We start from the raw sequence: 16859 nt of genomic DNA on the forward strand, positions 1-16859 counted from the left end.
CTTCAGGAGGCGGCTGGTTTCTCCCCCTCACCGCCGGTGGACTACAACTCCCGGCGGCCTCCGCGCCGTCCCCGCCGGCCTTCGCCTACCTGCTCGAGCGCAGGTAGCCCGTGGCGGCGCGGTGCATGCCGGAACTGGTAGTCCCTGAGGAGGGGAAGGGCAGGGCGGGGTAGTTCAGTCCGGCCGGGAGCGGGGCAGAGCCGCTCAGGCGCGGGCCGAGCCGGGCGGGATGGACAAGCTTAAGCGGGTGCTGAGCGGCCGCGACGCGGAGGAGCCGAGTGTCCTGGCCGAGGTAACGCTCCAAGGCCTCCCTCTCTCTGCTGAGGGGAGAGGCGACGGTCGGGGAGCGGCTGTTGGCGGGGAGCGTAGCGGCGGCGGGGGGGGTCGGAGGGGAGGAAGGAAGGAGGCCCCGCACCGTCCCTCAGTCCCGCACCGTCCCTCAGCCTCGCACGGCCCCTCGGCGTGGGTCGGCGGCACCGGCCTGCGACGCCTCACCCCGTCTTTGGGCCTTGGGCTTCCCGGGGCGGAGCCGGTCGGGGCCGGCAGTTCGTAGGGAGCCGGTCTCTGACCCTCTAACTCGCACTTAAAGTCCCCCGTGTTTTACCGCCCCGGCCGGGGGTGCCGCTGCCGGGGAAGGGGGCCCTGCCTTTTGGGTTTATTATTGCGTGAGGGAGGAGGACGCGGTCCCCTGAGTGAAGCCGGGCACGGGGAACGGGGAGGCGCCCCCTGCACCTGCTGGGTGTGGGCAGAGAATGGCACCAGACACACAGACACACACACACAGACAGACAGACACACACAAATACAGACACACAGACACTCTCCCCCGTTTGTGAGGAGAAACTGAAACAGTTCCCGGTGGAGCCGGCGTCCGTCGGGGGGAGCAGGGGCAGCCCCGGGCGGGGGGGGGGGGGCGGCGGTCCCGGCCCTGCGTTTCCCAGGGGCGATGGCAAACCCAGGGGGGACCTGACAGCTCCGTTTGAGCTTGGGCACACTCGGAGGAAATGTACCCGCTCGGTGCGTGGCAAGATGTGTCAGTAAAGAGTAACTCACACTCTTTATTTCTCTCCTCGTTTCCAGGCTATTGATGCAACTTCGTTAGGTTGGGGCACCAGAGTGAAGGGCTTCATTGCTTGTTTTGCATTAGGATGCCTGTTCTCGCTTTTGGTAAGGACTTTTTTTGCCAGACCTCCTTGATAATTGAGCTTCAGGAGCCCAAATATACTGTTCCTTGACTTTTTTTTTTTTTTTTTTTTATTTTTTTTTTTTTTTTTCTTTCTGAGTCTCTAGGAAGACTGACTGACTGATGATCTGACTCATTTCCACTTAGATTCAATGCACTAACTCTTAACACGAATGGCAATAAATGTATTTTACTTTTGTGTGTGTGTGATTCTGAAGTTTGGGTTTAAGTTTACCTAAGACTTCTTCGGTGGTGTGACGTTTCTTGGATATGTTTCTTTTCCCATTTAAAAACAATATTAATTTTTTTTTTTCTCTCTAAATTTCCTTTTTAGGGTAGCTGTCTGCTATGGGTACCAAAGAAAGGGCTGACGCTCTTTGCAGTGTTTTATACTCTGGGGAATATTACATCTATTGGCAGGTAACAGTCTTTTTATATTAGTTCCCTAATAAAGATGAAAAACTAAAGCAGAACAATGGGTGAAGGTGCATAAGGGGTAGAAACTGTTGCATTTGTGTGAGACGACTTGTTTATGTAGCTTATTCTCTGTTGCTGAATTTTAAAGAATAGCATTTCCCCAGTAGTTCCTTGAAATGGTAAAGAAACCTTTTATTTCCTTATCGCTATTAGCAATGCATTCAAGGTAAAAGTTACTCATCAGTAATGAAGAATCAAACTCGTGCTTTGAGCATTGAGGTTTTATGATTTTTGTTGTTTGCCCCCCACCCCCAAGATAAAAATCATGCTTTGCCATTTTGCATTTGGTAATGTTCTGTGTGTTTTGGTGAATACATTTGGAGGAGTCTGTCAGCGTACGCTGGTTTGATAAACCTCTGTGGCTGTTGAGGTTAGCCCCATGGACTTTGTGGCAGGCACAACCGTCTGTGACTGAGGAAACTTAACAAGATGTTAGAAAGCACAAGGAATGGAATTGGAAATAATATGGTATATGAGGCAGAATAGCTAATTCATGCCGTATCAATCACCAGGGCTCTACTCTAAACGAGGGCTGCAGTTCTGGTAAGGGATGAGAGAATGGATCCAGGTCTGAAAACAGCCCTTTATGTAGAGGAATTGAGCTGGATTACATGGCAATCCATGCAGAGCCTTTGTGGCCGGTGCTTTTAAAAGCAAGTTAAAAAAGCATCTATTGAGAATGATCTAACTGAAGCTGACCTTGACTTTTGCTTCTAGCTTGATAGTCCTGCTCTGCTTTTGTTAATTGTGACTGAACGAGTGTGAATAAAATTATAGAATAAATACCTTGCACAAAGAAAAACAGGAATGGATTTTGCCTCGTTATATATCCTGTTTCTTTTGTTATTCAGCAAACATGTTATGATTACCGTGACAACATAGTGTACTGATGCCCAGCACACAATTTAACAAAATAACCCCCCTTAATGAGGAATCTTACCTAGTTTCACTTTTGCCTTTCTACCTCTGTATTAATCTTGGTTTGTTTCTCACAGCACTCTCTTTCTTATGGGACCAATGAAACAATTGAAAAGGATGTTTGAGCCTACCCGTTTGATTGCAACTATTGTTATGCTAGTAAGTATCAAAGGAATCATGCTCACCTGTAAACCATTTCCAGTGTGAAGTCTTTTCATATACCTTGTTTAAACTATGTCTCAAGATGTCTTTGTGGGTTGTTGTTTGGTTTTGGTTTTGGTTGCTTTTTGTTTTGTTTTGTTCTTTCTTAAAACATCAAACATCCTGCAGGTCTGCTGTAGTGGAAAGGCTGAGTAGCATCAGAAAACCACCTTCCTATTATGAAAGACTGAGCTGAAGTCAGGTTGTTAAGCTAAATGAGCATTAAGGGTCTGTGGCTGCTGTGTATGAACCATGCACATGCTTTTTTAAGGTGCTTGAGGTCATAACATCATATTTTCATGTTGCTTAAAAGAGGAGAGATGGGAAACTATTTTTTAAAAGAAGTTGTACTATGGAAGTTGTTGGGCATTCCATTTTGTCTTTTTGTATTCTATCTGGTTTGCTTTAAAGAGCTGTATAGGTATTTCTACCTTGATAAAATTGTCGTTTCCTGACAAAGCCACTGGGGAATCTCTATGCCTTGGTCATCTTGCATTGAACATACAGAAATCATCTGAGTTGGCTGGTAGCTTCAGGTCTTGAAACTCGTATGACACAGCATTCAGCTGAAGTCAGCCCTAGGAATTATTTTTATCTTTGGGAGATGGAAATTGTGGCCAGCCTTCTACTGGGAGGAGGTGTGTGAAAATTGCTGCTAAGTTAGGTTTACGACTCTTTCTTGTTTTAAGTACATATGCTTTTTTTGTCTCTTCAACTTTCCCATTTTCTTTTGAAGAGTCTCAAATCTGGAAGATGGTTTAACACGCATGAAACTGTCCTCCCGTTTTCAGTGTGAATAATGTCTTTAGAGAGTTCACTTGGCATCAGTGCTTCCTGTTTTCTCTTTAAACATCCAGAGAGGCTGCAGGCACCCGATAGAGCTTGAGAAATGGACTGTATGTGCCTGCAGATCAGCAGCAGGCAAGAAGCCTACTGCGTGGTATGTTTCTTTTATAAGCATTTAGGATGCCTGGAGTCAGGAGAATGCCTGGAATGTTGTTCAGTGGAATAAAGCCAGTTGTCGCATTTAGACCAATTTACAAATCACTACCTTAAAACTAATGTGAAAACTAATGTCACTAATCGTGACTGAGGTGAAGTGTATGATTTCTTTGGCAATGTAGGAGTTATGTCTTGAATGCGCGGTACTAAATCTGCTTTTTTTTTTTAACTCAAGCAGAAAAATACACATTGTAATCTCTAGTATACAATGGTACGTCAAAAGGCTCTTAGACCTTGATGAAAGAAGATCAAGTATTAGTGTCTGTCACGGCTAAATGAGCTGTTGTGTCTTAAATCAAAAATGAAAACTTGAACTATAAGGATGCTCCTGTTAAAACTTGAGGGTTAAAACAGAAAATAATCCAAAATGGCCTACCACCCCCCAAGATTTTAATTGTAGTAAAGACACAGTGTAACTCTTGAGGAACAAAAAGTGTGGGTGTGAGTGGCTGTGCTAGGCTGCTGGACAGCTGGGCAGGCTGTGCTGGCTTAGCAGGACAGCTGCTAAGCAATAACTGAAAGTTCTTGAAAGCGTGTTGTAGTTTTAATTGATAACAAGTAAGTAATGACATAACTTCAACCCCATGGTGACCTTGAGAATCAACAGGAAACGTGGTGTGTACAGACGCGGAAAGACGAGAGTTGTAACTGAAAAGTCTTTCTTATGTAAAACACTGAAGTGCAGCCTATACCTATGACAAGAAGTGTGTGGGATGAAGCAGGGACTTGCTGATGTTGCAGAGGAGCTGTAGTAACCTCTTCTTGTTCCTTTGCAGCCATAACATTATTTTCTGGAGACATCAGGCTGATGTTTCCTCTTCGCTTTAATGTACTTCAGAAATGTAATAGCGAGAGCATTTTAAATAAAAGGAACTCTTATGCAGGATTTGATAAAACTATGAAATTATGTAATCTGTTTCTGTCCCCATGAAATAACCCATTATGGTGTTACAATATCTATAAAAACTGGAGTTGTTTCTATGTTTAATAAAAATTGTTTGTTTTCTTCTAGTTGTGTCTCATACTAACACTGTGTTCAGCTTTCTGGGTGAGTACTTGAGTCCTATATGTATATATAACCCGAGTATATTTTAAAAATAAGATTCTTATACTGTTGTCTCATTGCTTGCTGTGTTTCTTCCCCTCTCTCCCTTCTCTCCTCCTTCAGTGGCGTAAAGAAGGACTCGCTCTCCTTTTCTGCATCTTACAGTTTTTTGCCATGGCATGGTAAGTGATTTCCTCCCCACGCTCGCCATTTTCTATTGCACCTAACATCAGTAGCTGAATTGTGAGTGGATTTTTGACCTTGTATGAATTAAAAAGAAGGATAATTTTTTACCTCACCATTCCCCTAGATGCAAGACAATGCATCAGTGACTTGTTCCTGCTTCTTGGTCTCTCACACCACTTCAGAGGCTTTGGGGATGGAGTTCAGGGCTCTGTTGCTGGGGGAAGTTCCTTTGAACGTGTTTAATTTCTATGAGCTTGAAGTAAAACTACCTTTTTTTTTTCTTTCCCTTTTCAATCATTTTGCTGATTACTGTCTGGCGTTTCTCATTTACACTCTCCTGAATTTGCCTTGTTAAAAGACCCAGATATGCCAATCAAATTAAATGTCAGTTGTTCTTTAAGTTAGCATGTGCTCTGGGTAATGTCACAGAAGCAGTCTACAAACTGATATGAACGTGTAGCCAGCCCTGAAGATTAATTTTGCCTACCTGTAGGTGTTAGAGCATGAAGAATATTGGGTGCAGGAGAACTGTGTTTAAAATGCCTCTACAATACGTCCCCTGATTTTGCCATAGTGTTTCACAACCTGGCTGGGCTAAGATGACTTTCGAGGATAGTCTTTCCTGTTGCTCATAAACTCAGAGCTTCCTTTTGGTTGCGTATCTTGCAGCTGCCTGTTTAGAGTACCAGAGGGGTGGGTGGTCTTGTTTGTGACTCTAATAAAATCTGACATGAAGACTAACTTTAAAAATCTTTTTCCTTAGGTACAGCATTTCATTCATACCATTTGCAAGGTAAACTTCCCTACTCCTTTTCTGTCATCTTGAGGTTTAATGATACAGAAGATTAGTTTATAGAAACATTGCAATGTATGGCTTCAGAAGTTTTTCCATGGTGGTGTTTCAGGGGGAGGAAATAGATGTAGTTAAAACTGAAAATGAAACTAAGCATCCTCTCTAAGTGGGAGAACACAAATGGAACAAAACGAGAGGGCTTCCTATAAAAATATGTAAGTGTGCTAAGAACATGCTAAACATAAGGCTTGCCTTTGGAATACTTATATTTTGGTCTGAAAGGCTGCTAGACAAGTGTATTCTTCTGTGTACCATTTTCTCCTGATCCTCCCCCATGAGCACTATTCTGTGTTTGAGCCCAGCAGTTCTAGTGCATGCATGTAGTCGTGCAAATTATATAAGTGCAATTAATACTTGGTCCACTGGTCTTTAAAGTCCTCAGTGTCAGTGGGATGGCAGCATGGTATGAGTTTCATCAAGCACCATAACCGAGGTGACTCTCTGTGTTTTTTATTTCCCTTTCTCCTGCCTGTAGGGATGCTGTGAAGAAATGTATTTCGGTCTGCCTGTCCTAACAGAAATACTGGATTCTTCACAAAGTTCTAGGACTTACAGTAGAACTATGTTAAGATCACTGTGTATGTATTTTCCTACTTCTGTCTTAAACATGTGCCTTTCAGCTTGTTAGAAGCTCCTTATGTTGAATCCAATGTATGCAATTGCTTGGTTTTGTAAGCAATGGTGTCTGTAGGACAGGGTGTTTGTGATCAACTGAAGTTCAGTCTGGCAGAAGAACTGGGCAGAGATGTAGAACCTGTTATGATGATTCTTATGTAAAATCATGTATTTGTTGGTTTTGCAAAAGTAACAAAGTAATACATGGAGTCTGTAAAATTAAGACCTCGACTCTGAAGGGACTATGCTGGTCTAGAGGATTTCTTTTGCAGGAAAACTAAATCAGTTGGCAACTGATTTCTTATTGAGAACTTGCTTTTTTGTTTTGTTTTTTATTTTATTTTAAACAGCCGTATGTGTGCCAGTTTGAAGTGACCTGTGTCACCTAATCTTTGCACTGTTTGCCTTGGATAATGGAATATCGGTATTCTTTCTTTTCCTGCCTTCCTTTACGTATATGAGAATTCCAAAAGATTTGATTGAAATTCTATTTGATTTCAATTTTAATTGAAAAGACTGATTTGGTGTTAAGTATGAAATGTTTGCATCTTTAATGAAGTATTTAGTTTTCAGTTTAGACTGATGGTGTTTTCTTAAAATACACGAAAGGAGCATCATCTGTAAAAATTTGTTCCTGTAGAAAAAGCACCTGCAAAATAAGGGAAATAGAATTTTTTTAGCTGCCAGGAGCCTGAGTTGTTTGCCTTGTCTGCAGCTAATGGCAATACATAAAAGGCAGGAAAGGGAAGTTTTTGACATGAAGCAAGGTGCTTCTCTTTTCCCCCAGCTGTAGCACAGGGCGCTGTGAAGCTGAGGGCATGAGAGGTAAGCAAAGAGAGAATTTATGCGTGTCCTTTTTCAAAGGGCAAACTCTGTTGATAAGGTGGAAGTGGGCCATTGTTTAGGCAATCTGGGCCGGGGAAAAGATGTTTTCTTTTGGACTCGTAAATGGGTTAAAACTCCAGCTTTTTTTTTTTGTAAGTGGGATTGTTTCATTTTTCCTAAAGCTCTTGTATACACTAGTGAACTTCTGCTTTGAGGAGAAAGTACATTTTTTTTTTTTTGTATTGCCTGTCTTAGCAAAGAAAACATATAACAATCTAGCTGCCAGCTCCAAACAAATGCTGAACAGTTAGTATCCAAATTCCAAGGCCACTCTACATTCTCTTTTATCTTCTGAGCTATGTATAATCATTTACTCCCAGATCGTTGCAGTGCTCAGTTGTTCAATATCTGAGCACAGTTTCCTACTTCTTCTGTGTGAGATACTGTTTAACTGCTTTCACCTTTCCTCTTAGAAAATTGTCTTGCTGGGGTCAGTCTCTATGAAGATGATTACCCAGTGGACTTTAGTGTGAACTGAAACCTCTTTTAAGAATTCCATCTACCAAGAGTTTAATCATTTAAGAGCTTTGTGTTTTCATGGCAAGCGCATCCCTGACTGGTACCACAGAGATTTAAAATCCCTGTGTAAGAAAAACCTAGTTCTACTTGGAGATAAAGTATAAATCCACAGTGAAGCCAAATAATTCTGTGGTTTCCAGAAAGTGACTAGAAACTGAACTAATTCCAAATCTTAAACTTAAGTGTCCTTCTGATAATATATAAAGCACAGTACTATCCTGCTGTTAGGATCATCTTAAAAAAAAAAACCAAACCACCAAAAAACAATTCCCTTTTGAGAATGCTATGAAGAGGAAATTTTAACAGACTTTCTGTGGCTTCCAGCTGGCTAGAGTTACCATTACAAAGGCATTTGAATGTTCCTTTGCTGTTCCAATACTGCCTTGAAAACATGGCACTGATGTTAGGATGAATCAGTTGTACAGGATCATGTTGAAGTGCTATGTCCTGATGCTTTTTTTTCACCCAAGAATTTGGAAGTTAGTGGTGAAATAATTAGGTTGACTATTACTTTGTTTGAAAGAAAGAGAGAAAGTTCAAAGAGAGACTGGGAATTAAAGAATACCGATGTTTCTTTTCCCTGTCTGATCTAAGACAAGTACCTAAACTGATGTGTGTCTCTTTTATCAGGGGCTACGTTCAAAACCTAATTAACATTTGTCAAAGGACCTGTGTTAGTCTTTTATTAGGACTTCCATAATGTTTACAGAATTCCTTTGTATAAGGGCAATCAAAATGCAACCCTAATGCCTTTTACATTCCAATATTTATCTTTCACATCTCTGGGTGTTGCTGGAAAACGCTGCTACTATAGCATTCTTTATTTCTCTTTCCCCTCTCCAGGAAAGTGATGTTAACTTGGATCATCATTCCAGGCTCATCAGCAGTCAGCATAGTGGAATTTGGCTTCTGGGGTTCTTTTTTGTGAATACTTCAGATTAGGAGGAGTAAAAGCCTTTTGCTTATTCCTTGACTAGCTTGTGCAGGGTTGTGGTACCCTGACTTCATAGCAGTTCCTCTAGAAGAACACTAGAAGGGGGTATCCTGAATAGAAGTTTTTCAACTTGCACACCAGCAAACTGGAACCTTGTAGCTGACTGTTGGGAGCACAAACTTAGAAGCAGGAAATTTAGATAGTGGGCTTACTAGGAAATAGATAGCGGGTAAACTTAAATGGAGTTGTATTTTTTCTTCCCCTCTTCCTGTCCTTTTAAAGCTGTAATTCCAGGTCCACAGCCTTTTATTCAATAAGAGAGAAGAACAAATCTTCACTGCATAGCACACAAGGCTAAGCAATTGTGGCCTTAGAGGAAGGGAACCCAAGGAGAGATGGCAAAGACATAAACCCTAGAGCACTCTGGTGATCCTTATGTTGCCCTTCGTTGCATTCTGTCCCTGTGAAGGTCAGGCAGTAGGACTCACCATATTCTTGCCAATATGCAAAACTTACTCAGGGTTTGTCTCTTCATCTACAAGCAGTTTTGATTTAAAATAACTATTCTCTATCAGAACAAAACTCTTCAGAGTCTTGCTTGCTTATACGTAGTTATGTTTTGGCTGTTGCCAAGGGTAGCATCAAAAGATTTTTCCACTTTGTTAAAATATTTTATGTGATTTTTACATAATTGGGGAGTAAACTAGTGTATGAATGTTCCTTCTTGACCAGTTTCAATCTGATTTAGATCATACTGTTATACTACTTTTCTGTCATTAGAAGTACTTTGTGTTAAGTTGTGGTATCATCAGCTTGGTGGGAAGCACAGTGGGCATTTCTGAAGCCCTCTCCAGCTTTCTATCTTAATGTCATTCAAGGCAGGAATGTTTGTCTAGCACACTCTACTGCAAATAGAGATGTTTGTGTTTTAAATCACAAAGCTCCTTCCTCCCCAAAGTCCTTGCTCAGTTGCCTACAGCACTTAACTCAAGGCTGACTTTGCTAAAGAAACTTGTATGATGTTAGATGCCCATCTCAGTAGGATTTGGTGTTGTACCACAAAGTGCTTTTTGCCCAGCCTTGCTGTTGGTCAACTTCCCTATCCACTTTTTAACTTTTTAACCTTAACCAAGCAGCCTTAGCATACGGTTCTAGCATGAAATGTGCCTATCTGGGATCAGCTGACTTTCCAGATGTAACAAATGGAAAAGGGGAGAGCGGTAGTTATCAGTTCCCAAACTACTGAAATTCTATACATTCAAATGTGGGATTGTTCTCATGCAACAGAGCAGAACTGTGAAGTCCATTGTGATACTGGTACTACCTGAGCTGGTTCTACAGTGATGATGTGAACAATTCCATCTTGTTTAGTAGCTACAGTAAGAAGATTGTTCAAGAGCTGTTCCAAAAACCAAGGAAAACATTTCTGCACCAAGTTGAAACTCCTTTAAGAAATCATGGTGATCTTGTTTGTTTGTTTTTTTGGGTTTTTGTTCAGTTTTTGACAACGGTTTAGTTTTGGTACTTAAATCATGTTAATGAAAGTAACATCACTTTTGCTATTGTGGACTTTGAAAACTCAGGAGAGGGAGGATGTTTAAGCACACATTTGTCTTAAATATTGATGTTTACAATCGTAGCAAATACTGTGTAGGACAGAAAGCACAGAAATAGTCTATTTTCTTAAAACCACGTGCCTCACTGTAATGTGACAACACTAAATTTTTTTTAACAGCTGTGGAATTGTTTTGTAAAATAAAACCCAAACTCTCAGAAATTCTTCACAATGTTTTATACTGTTGCTGATTCTGTTGTTTGTGCTTTTTCTATGTATTTACACTGTTTGATTTCTACTTTGATAAACATCCTTTTTTTTTCTCTGACTTGTAACTTTCTCTGTAACAAAGTGAAATTTTTACTTAAAAGTGCTGGGTTTTTTCCTTCAATAAAGTTGTCATTGCATTAAATGAATTGCTGTTATGGTTAATATGGGGTTTGTCATGATGCTGGTTCTCCAGATGATGCTGGAATTGCTGTGCCTTGGTTTCTTGTTTTGTTTTTTGTGGTGGTGGTCTTTTTTTTTAAAAAAAAAAAAAAGTGATTGTGTTGTCCTCACTTTGTTTTGCTCTATCTGCAACGTACTGCTTAGGGGAGTTCCTGTGTCACCCCTGCTGTGCAGCAGTGTCACCCAGCATATATTTAGCTCAACCAAATTCTTATTGGCACAGCTGCGTGCAGCTACACAACCAGCTGGTGTAACTAGAGTTGTTAAGGTGGGAATGATATTTTTGTTATTACTTATTTATCTCAGGAGTCAACCTAGATGTGCCAAGAAACTATTGGCTTAGTCCATGTTACGGAGCTATTCCTGATGCTGTTCCATCAGTAAAGGCTGGGGTTATGAAGCAGCATGGCTCTGGTTCTTCTTTGTGGAATAAATACACTCTGAATACTGATGTACACTGGAAGTAAAAAGCCAAATATTTATGAGTGTGTTAAAAGTAGAGTTTAGAGGTAACGATTTACTTTTGAAAAAGTTTCAGAAAGCATGTCCACTTAAGTTTGTGCCTAATACTCATCTTGACACTTGCTGTGGTTTCAGTATTCCTTGGCAGTGTGCAGGGCTCTGCACTGGGCTGTTCAGAGTACATTAAACTTTTTTTTTTTTTCCCAATTGACAGAATAAAAAAACCCACTGCTTTGGTTTATCATTTTTTAAAAAAAGGAAGTGGTAAGACTTGCATGCTGTGGGAGATTCTGTTCAGTCTTCAGCTACTTTTTTTTTTTCTTTAAATTTCTGTCCTACAGGAAACTCCAAAGTTTTATTTGAAATAGAAGCAGCAGTGTGTCTTTTTTTAATAGAGAAACCTAGGAGTTTGTATTTTATCTTTTTGAAAAGGTTAGAGCTTCCAAGGACTGTCTGGAGAGCCTGATATAGTTGTCTTGATATGAAATAGGTATGAGAGAGAATCAGAGTCCTAAAAGGGACTGTTGTGTGGGTGTCTATTTTTGTCAGTTAGGTTGATGGTTGGACAAGATGATCTTTAAGGTCCCTTCCAACCTAGAAGATTCTGTGATTCTGTGATAAATTCTTTCCATCTTTAATAGCTTAGAGCTATTCTGCTTGCCTAGTTCAACCTCCTGCATATCAAACTGTTGAACTTTACCACACCATTCTCATGCTGAGGTCTTAATACCTGAAGAATTTTTAAAAAATGAATAAAATTAAGCCTTCATTTGAAATCACTAATGAATGAATGATCAGCTGCGCTCTAGGGAAAGTGTATTCTGTAGATGACTTTGCTCTTCAGAAATACTCAGAAAGGGTTTATCAGTTGTGTTACAGCATCCAGTCCCCGAATCCCAATTGTAAATATTGGGGTGGTGTCATCAGTACCACATTCAGATTCAGTGATGAAACCTGGAAGGCTGCTGTACTCGCAAGGTCTACCCCTTTCCCTTCTCCACAGGGTCTGGTTTGCAGGAGAGGGTGTTTGGTGGTTGCAGGAAGTTCCAAGATGAGGGTTGATATTTACTTCCTTCCCATATTTCTGCCTTTCCTACAGAGCTCAGGCTTGGTGGCAGTGCTGGGGGGGTACAGGCTTGTAACTGCCCCGCTCCGAAGAGCTGGAGGTGCTTAAAGGGAACAAAATCCTCCGTTTTGTCACTTTTCTGAAGAAAGCTTCTAATGACTTAGAGATGGAATAATATATCTAATCTGCCAATCTTTGGGAATGATGTTTTAGGTGAGACTATTTGAAACCCTTTTAAGTTTTTTCTTGGGTTCCCTTGTGGCATCTCTAAGAGGTTACTCCTGAGAGTTTGTGCAGAAGCAAACGTGGGGTAAGGCTGGCACAGTGGGAAAATGGTACTGGAAAATGGGTCAAAATGGCTGGCCAACCTGACTTCATTGCAGCTCTGAAGGGCGGTCACCGCCAAAAAGTGACAAAGTGTGAAAACAAATTATTTTATCATGGGCGTGTACTCTTGTGTTTTCTTGTCGTGTGTAACAGGATGCATCAGGCTCACCACTTTGGAGAGAATCAAATGCTTCAACTGACTTGTTAACTCTCATGGTTAACACAAAGCTTGAACTTACACATTCAAGTCAAAAGTGCATGTTTGATTTCCTGCTATAAACACCGAATCTATTACTTTTGTTCTGAGACGTTGTAAATAGAATTTTAAAGTTTGTTTGGAATTTACCAAATTCTTTATTATTTTCTGAGCTTAAAAATGGGGTCAGAAAGAGTTTCTTGCTCTAGTTGCTCATCCATGTCTGGAGAGAGCACAGATCTTAAAGTAGGAAAAACAAATTAGGGAAAAATATAATTACCATTGAAAACTAACTTACATTTATCACCAGCCTGACTGTATCAGGGGAGGGGTTTTGGGGGTGAGATTTTTTTTCCCTTTTTCTTTCTTTTTTAAAAAGAAGAAAGGTTGCCCTGGAAAGCCTCCTATGCTTTCTGGGCTCAGGATTAATCTGAGTTATAATCTCACTAATAACACCAGCCAGAGAGGCACTACTTGAACAAGGTGCAGACCTCACTGCTAAAAACATACCTGGTTGAAGTTACTGAAACTGTCCCCTCACCCCCCCGGCACTAATGAAAAGGCTAATCTTCTCTAAGTCTCTTCTAACCCGACAATCTCTCAAGGGGCTGGATCCATGATTAAAAAACAGAGGGAAAGCAGCTGTCTTTTTATCCTCTCTTAATTATTCCTGGGTAGTTGATAGGTGTTGATTTCCTGGGAGTGTCATGGTGATGGAGGTTACGTTTCCCCGTGTTGTCGGGACTAAATGTTCAGAGGGGGGGTTAGTTGTTTGAATGCTTCAGTGGGAGCTTTGGAGATGGAAAGAGTGAGTCTTGTTCTCTGCAATTTCACCTGATCATGAAGGGCTGCCTTTTATTTGGAAACATGTGCCTAAAGGCCAAAAAACAGCTATCTAATGTCAAGGAAAGGAAGGCCTCTTTAATTACCTTTTTTTTTTTTTTTTTTCTTCTTTCTGCTGTATCTCACCAGCTGGTGGCCAGGAGGGTTTTAGAGTGAGTTTAATTAGAAAGCCAAAAATAACCCTTGCTTTTATCCTGCTGTAACTTGGGGAATAAACTCCAGTAAGTGTTGCAAGAGTGTTCTATCACTGCTCTCCCCAGTCCTCATCACTTCATTTAAAAATATGAGTCACTAAAGTCTTCTTAGTAGATCCTGGACGTGGCTGGAGGAGACTGGGTGTTGTACTTGCATTTTTAACTAGCAGGGGTTAGTTCTGACTGGCCGTGAGCCACGAGGTGTCTGATCCCTGCTTGGAAGTGCCCAGCTCTCCCAGCTGGGTTTCAGGGAAAGTTTACAACATTGCATGTTTTGTGTGAGCATTTTCTGCTCCCTCTGATGCCCCTACTGATTTGCTTGTTTAATTAAACAGGAGACAAGCGCAAGAGGGATAATAGTTTTTGGTCCTTTGGCCCTGCTCTCTCCCACTTGCGGTGGCAATGATTGTCAGTCATCTTGCTACTGGGTAAGTTACTCTGGAAGTGTGGCTACATTTTCTTCAGATGTCACCTTCCTGAAGTTTTAACTTCCAGCCCAAGAAATGACCCACCTGAGAATGGGCTGTTCTTAGTGCCCCAGCAATACCTGTGTCTGGTGACATTAATCTGTCTGTGCCTCAGTTCCAGCATCTGTGGACTTGGAAAAATTAATCTTGCAAGAAAGTAGGAGAGAGAAAGGATGTTTTTGAAATACTCAAAATCATTATTTAGGTGAACCAGAGGGACATAAGATTAGAGGATGTCTCTTGCTTCTCCTAAAACAGGCTAAATATTCAAAGTAAAGATTTCTACCCTAATGTTTTTTTAAACAAATAGCCAGCAATCAGCAAATAATTTTGACTATGAATCTAACTTTGGTTTCTCTTCTGTAGCCCTCTGCTGTGGAGCGGTGTGAAGCAAGGACAATGTATGATGTGAGGAAGGCTGATGTTTGGGATGGGCTTCACGTGGGTCTGGAGGTGTATTTTAAAGTTACACCTCAGGCCCCGAGCATGTTCAGCTGATCGTTTGCTTGTACACACACAAACTTGTTATTTCTTTGGCTAATTCTTCTAGGTTGGAAAGATACATCAGTGGTGAGCTGTGCCTTCTGGGTATGTTGCTATATACACGAAAAATTCCTCTCAGTCTGAACTTTTACAGCTGAAACGCCCTTCCCCACGCTGAAAATAGCAATTGGGCTATTCCCACTAGCCAACCACAGGTAACTACTCTCATTTTGGAAAATGTTGTGGTGGCAGGCATCCTGAGCTGTGGTAATATAGTTATAAAATTAAATTAAAACTGTATGAAAGTCAGGTATTTTAAGAGATTAGATTGGGGGGTTGTGGGGTGTGTCCTCTGGGACACAACACTTTCTAGCCTCATACACCTTGTGTGATAACTGTAAGTACCCAAGTGTAACTTACTTTTAGCATCTGAAAGTGCATTTTTTTTATTGTGCAGGATGCAAATTTTAGTATGATACTCCAAAGCAAATGTCTTTGTGCTTCTCTCTCAGCTGTAAAAAGTACGGTCTTATTGGATGAAAAACTTGCTTCCCAGCCCGTTATTGGAATGGTTCCGTTATTATTTCCTTCCATATAGCCATCTTTCTCCACAACTCTGTCCCAGGGGTGCTTTGGGCAAGCAAGCCACCCAGAGCAGGACCTCCCTTTCTTTTGCTTTGTGGCTGCCTCCATTTCCAATCCATCTTTGCTGAGAATATTCTTTACCTCTAGCAATTCACCAGTGTCTGCTGGTGAGACCGCCTTTCCCTTCCTCATTTTGAAACCCCTCCACCGACGTGAACTGGTACCGTTTCTGTGCATGCTTTTGATTTCTTTTAGTGTTTGATTTCTCTAAGTGTTTTGAGGAAGGCAGATGGGATCTGATTTTTCAGAGCCTTTAATCTGGTATCACTCCATTTGAAGCCTGTGGGAGAGATGGGCAAACAGAACTGGTGAAAATCAAGCCGCTTCCCCTTTTATTTGTCTATAGAAGGAACGGTGTGTAACTACTGAAATATTGCTACTTTTGTGAGTTATTGTCCCTGCACCTGCCTCAACTTTGAATCTCCTGATTTCTGAGCAACTAAATCTAACAAAAGCTGTGTGGAAATAGGGCCTTGACTTAAAAAAAAAAAAAAAAATCAAAAAATAACACTGAGTTATTTGTTTTAGAGCTGTCCAACAACCTGAAGTTGTTGAACTGAAAAAACTTCCACTAGGTCTGAATTCTGTGTTTATTTATAATGTAATGAAATAAAAAACTGCCTCACGGTCTTCTATGCATTTACTATGCTATTTTATCACATGCAGGGAAATATTACAGTAGTAGCTTCTCTCTCCTCTTTGAGTGTTTGAAAAGGAAAGCCCAAACTTAAATATAATCCACGTTACACAAACGTACTACCTGAGATGCAATTATTTTTCCAAATGCAAAGTGGCAGTCTCCCAATTAGCTAAACATCCTTTGGATTTTTTAAAGAACATCCTTCAGTTGTTCAACAGTGAAAGTGGGCCGGATGTTAACTAGAAGTTGCTATTTAACAACTTCTAGTGTAACTCACAAGGTGAGTTGACTGATAGAGTAATCTAGGTAATTTTGTAATGAGTTCACAAATTTAAAAAAAATAAAATACAGAAAGGCTGATAAGAAGAGAGGGAAGATGTTATTAGAGTGTGAAGTTTGAAAGTAGCATGATTGCGATTACCCAGATGTAAAAATGTTACAAACATGCTGACAAGTATCTCAAGGGAGGGTTGAAGGAGGAGGGAGCCAGACTCTTTTCAGTGGTTCCCAGTGAGAGGACGAGGGGCAACGGGCACAAGTTGGAACATAAGAGGTTCCACTCAAATATGAGGAGAAACTTCTTCACAGTAAGGGTGATAGAGCCCTGGAACAGGCTGCCCAGGGAGGTTGTGGAGTCCCCTTCTTTGGAAATTTTCAAGACCCGCCTGGATGCTCCTGAGTAACATGCTCTGACAAGCTCTAGGCAATCCTGC

At 41.1% G+C, this 16859-nt stretch overlaps 1 protein-coding gene across 2 annotated transcripts; it reads left to right on the top strand.

Annotated features, from left to right (window-relative positions):
• Nucleotides 1-168: 168 nt before the first annotated feature.
• SFT2D2 (SFT2 domain containing 2) lies at nt 169-10789 on the top strand. Of its 2 annotated transcripts, XM_014947415.1 has the most exons (8): nt 169-292; nt 1081-1167; nt 1518-1603; nt 2656-2737; nt 4794-4829; nt 4950-5008; nt 5776-5805; nt 6341-10789. In XM_014947415.1, exons 1-8 carry the CDS (start codon nt 230-232, stop codon nt 6378-6380), a joined length of 483 nt encoding a protein of 160 aa, XP_014802901.1. In that variant the 5' UTR covers nt 169-229; the 3' UTR covers nt 6381-10789. The 2 variants fall into 2 exon arrangements, with proteins under 2 accessions (XP_014802901.1, XP_014802902.1); XM_014947416.1 differs by lacking the exon at nt 4794-4829.
• The last annotated feature ends 6070 nt before the right edge of the window (nt 10790-16859 follow it).

This window comes from Calidris pugnax, unplaced genomic scaffold (assembly GCF_001431845.1).
Source record: "Calidris pugnax isolate Ruff unplaced genomic scaffold, ASM143184v1 scaffold95, whole genome shotgun sequence".
Classification (NCBI taxonomy): Eukaryota; Metazoa; Chordata; class Aves; order Charadriiformes; family Scolopacidae; genus Calidris; species Calidris pugnax.

Coding starts and splice junctions, on each gene's coding strand:
- SFT2D2 (XM_014947415.1), top strand. CDS start 230: ATGGACAAGCTTAAGCGGGTGCTGAGCGGCCGCGACGCGGAGGAGCCG. Junction 2,738..4,793: donor TTGCAACTATTGTTATGCTA/GTAAGTATCAAA, acceptor GTTTTCTTCTAG/TTGTGTCTCATACTAACACT. Junction 4,830..4,949: donor CACTGTGTTCAGCTTTCTGG/GTGAGTACTTGA, acceptor CTCCTCCTTCAG/TGGCGTAAAGAAGGACTCGC.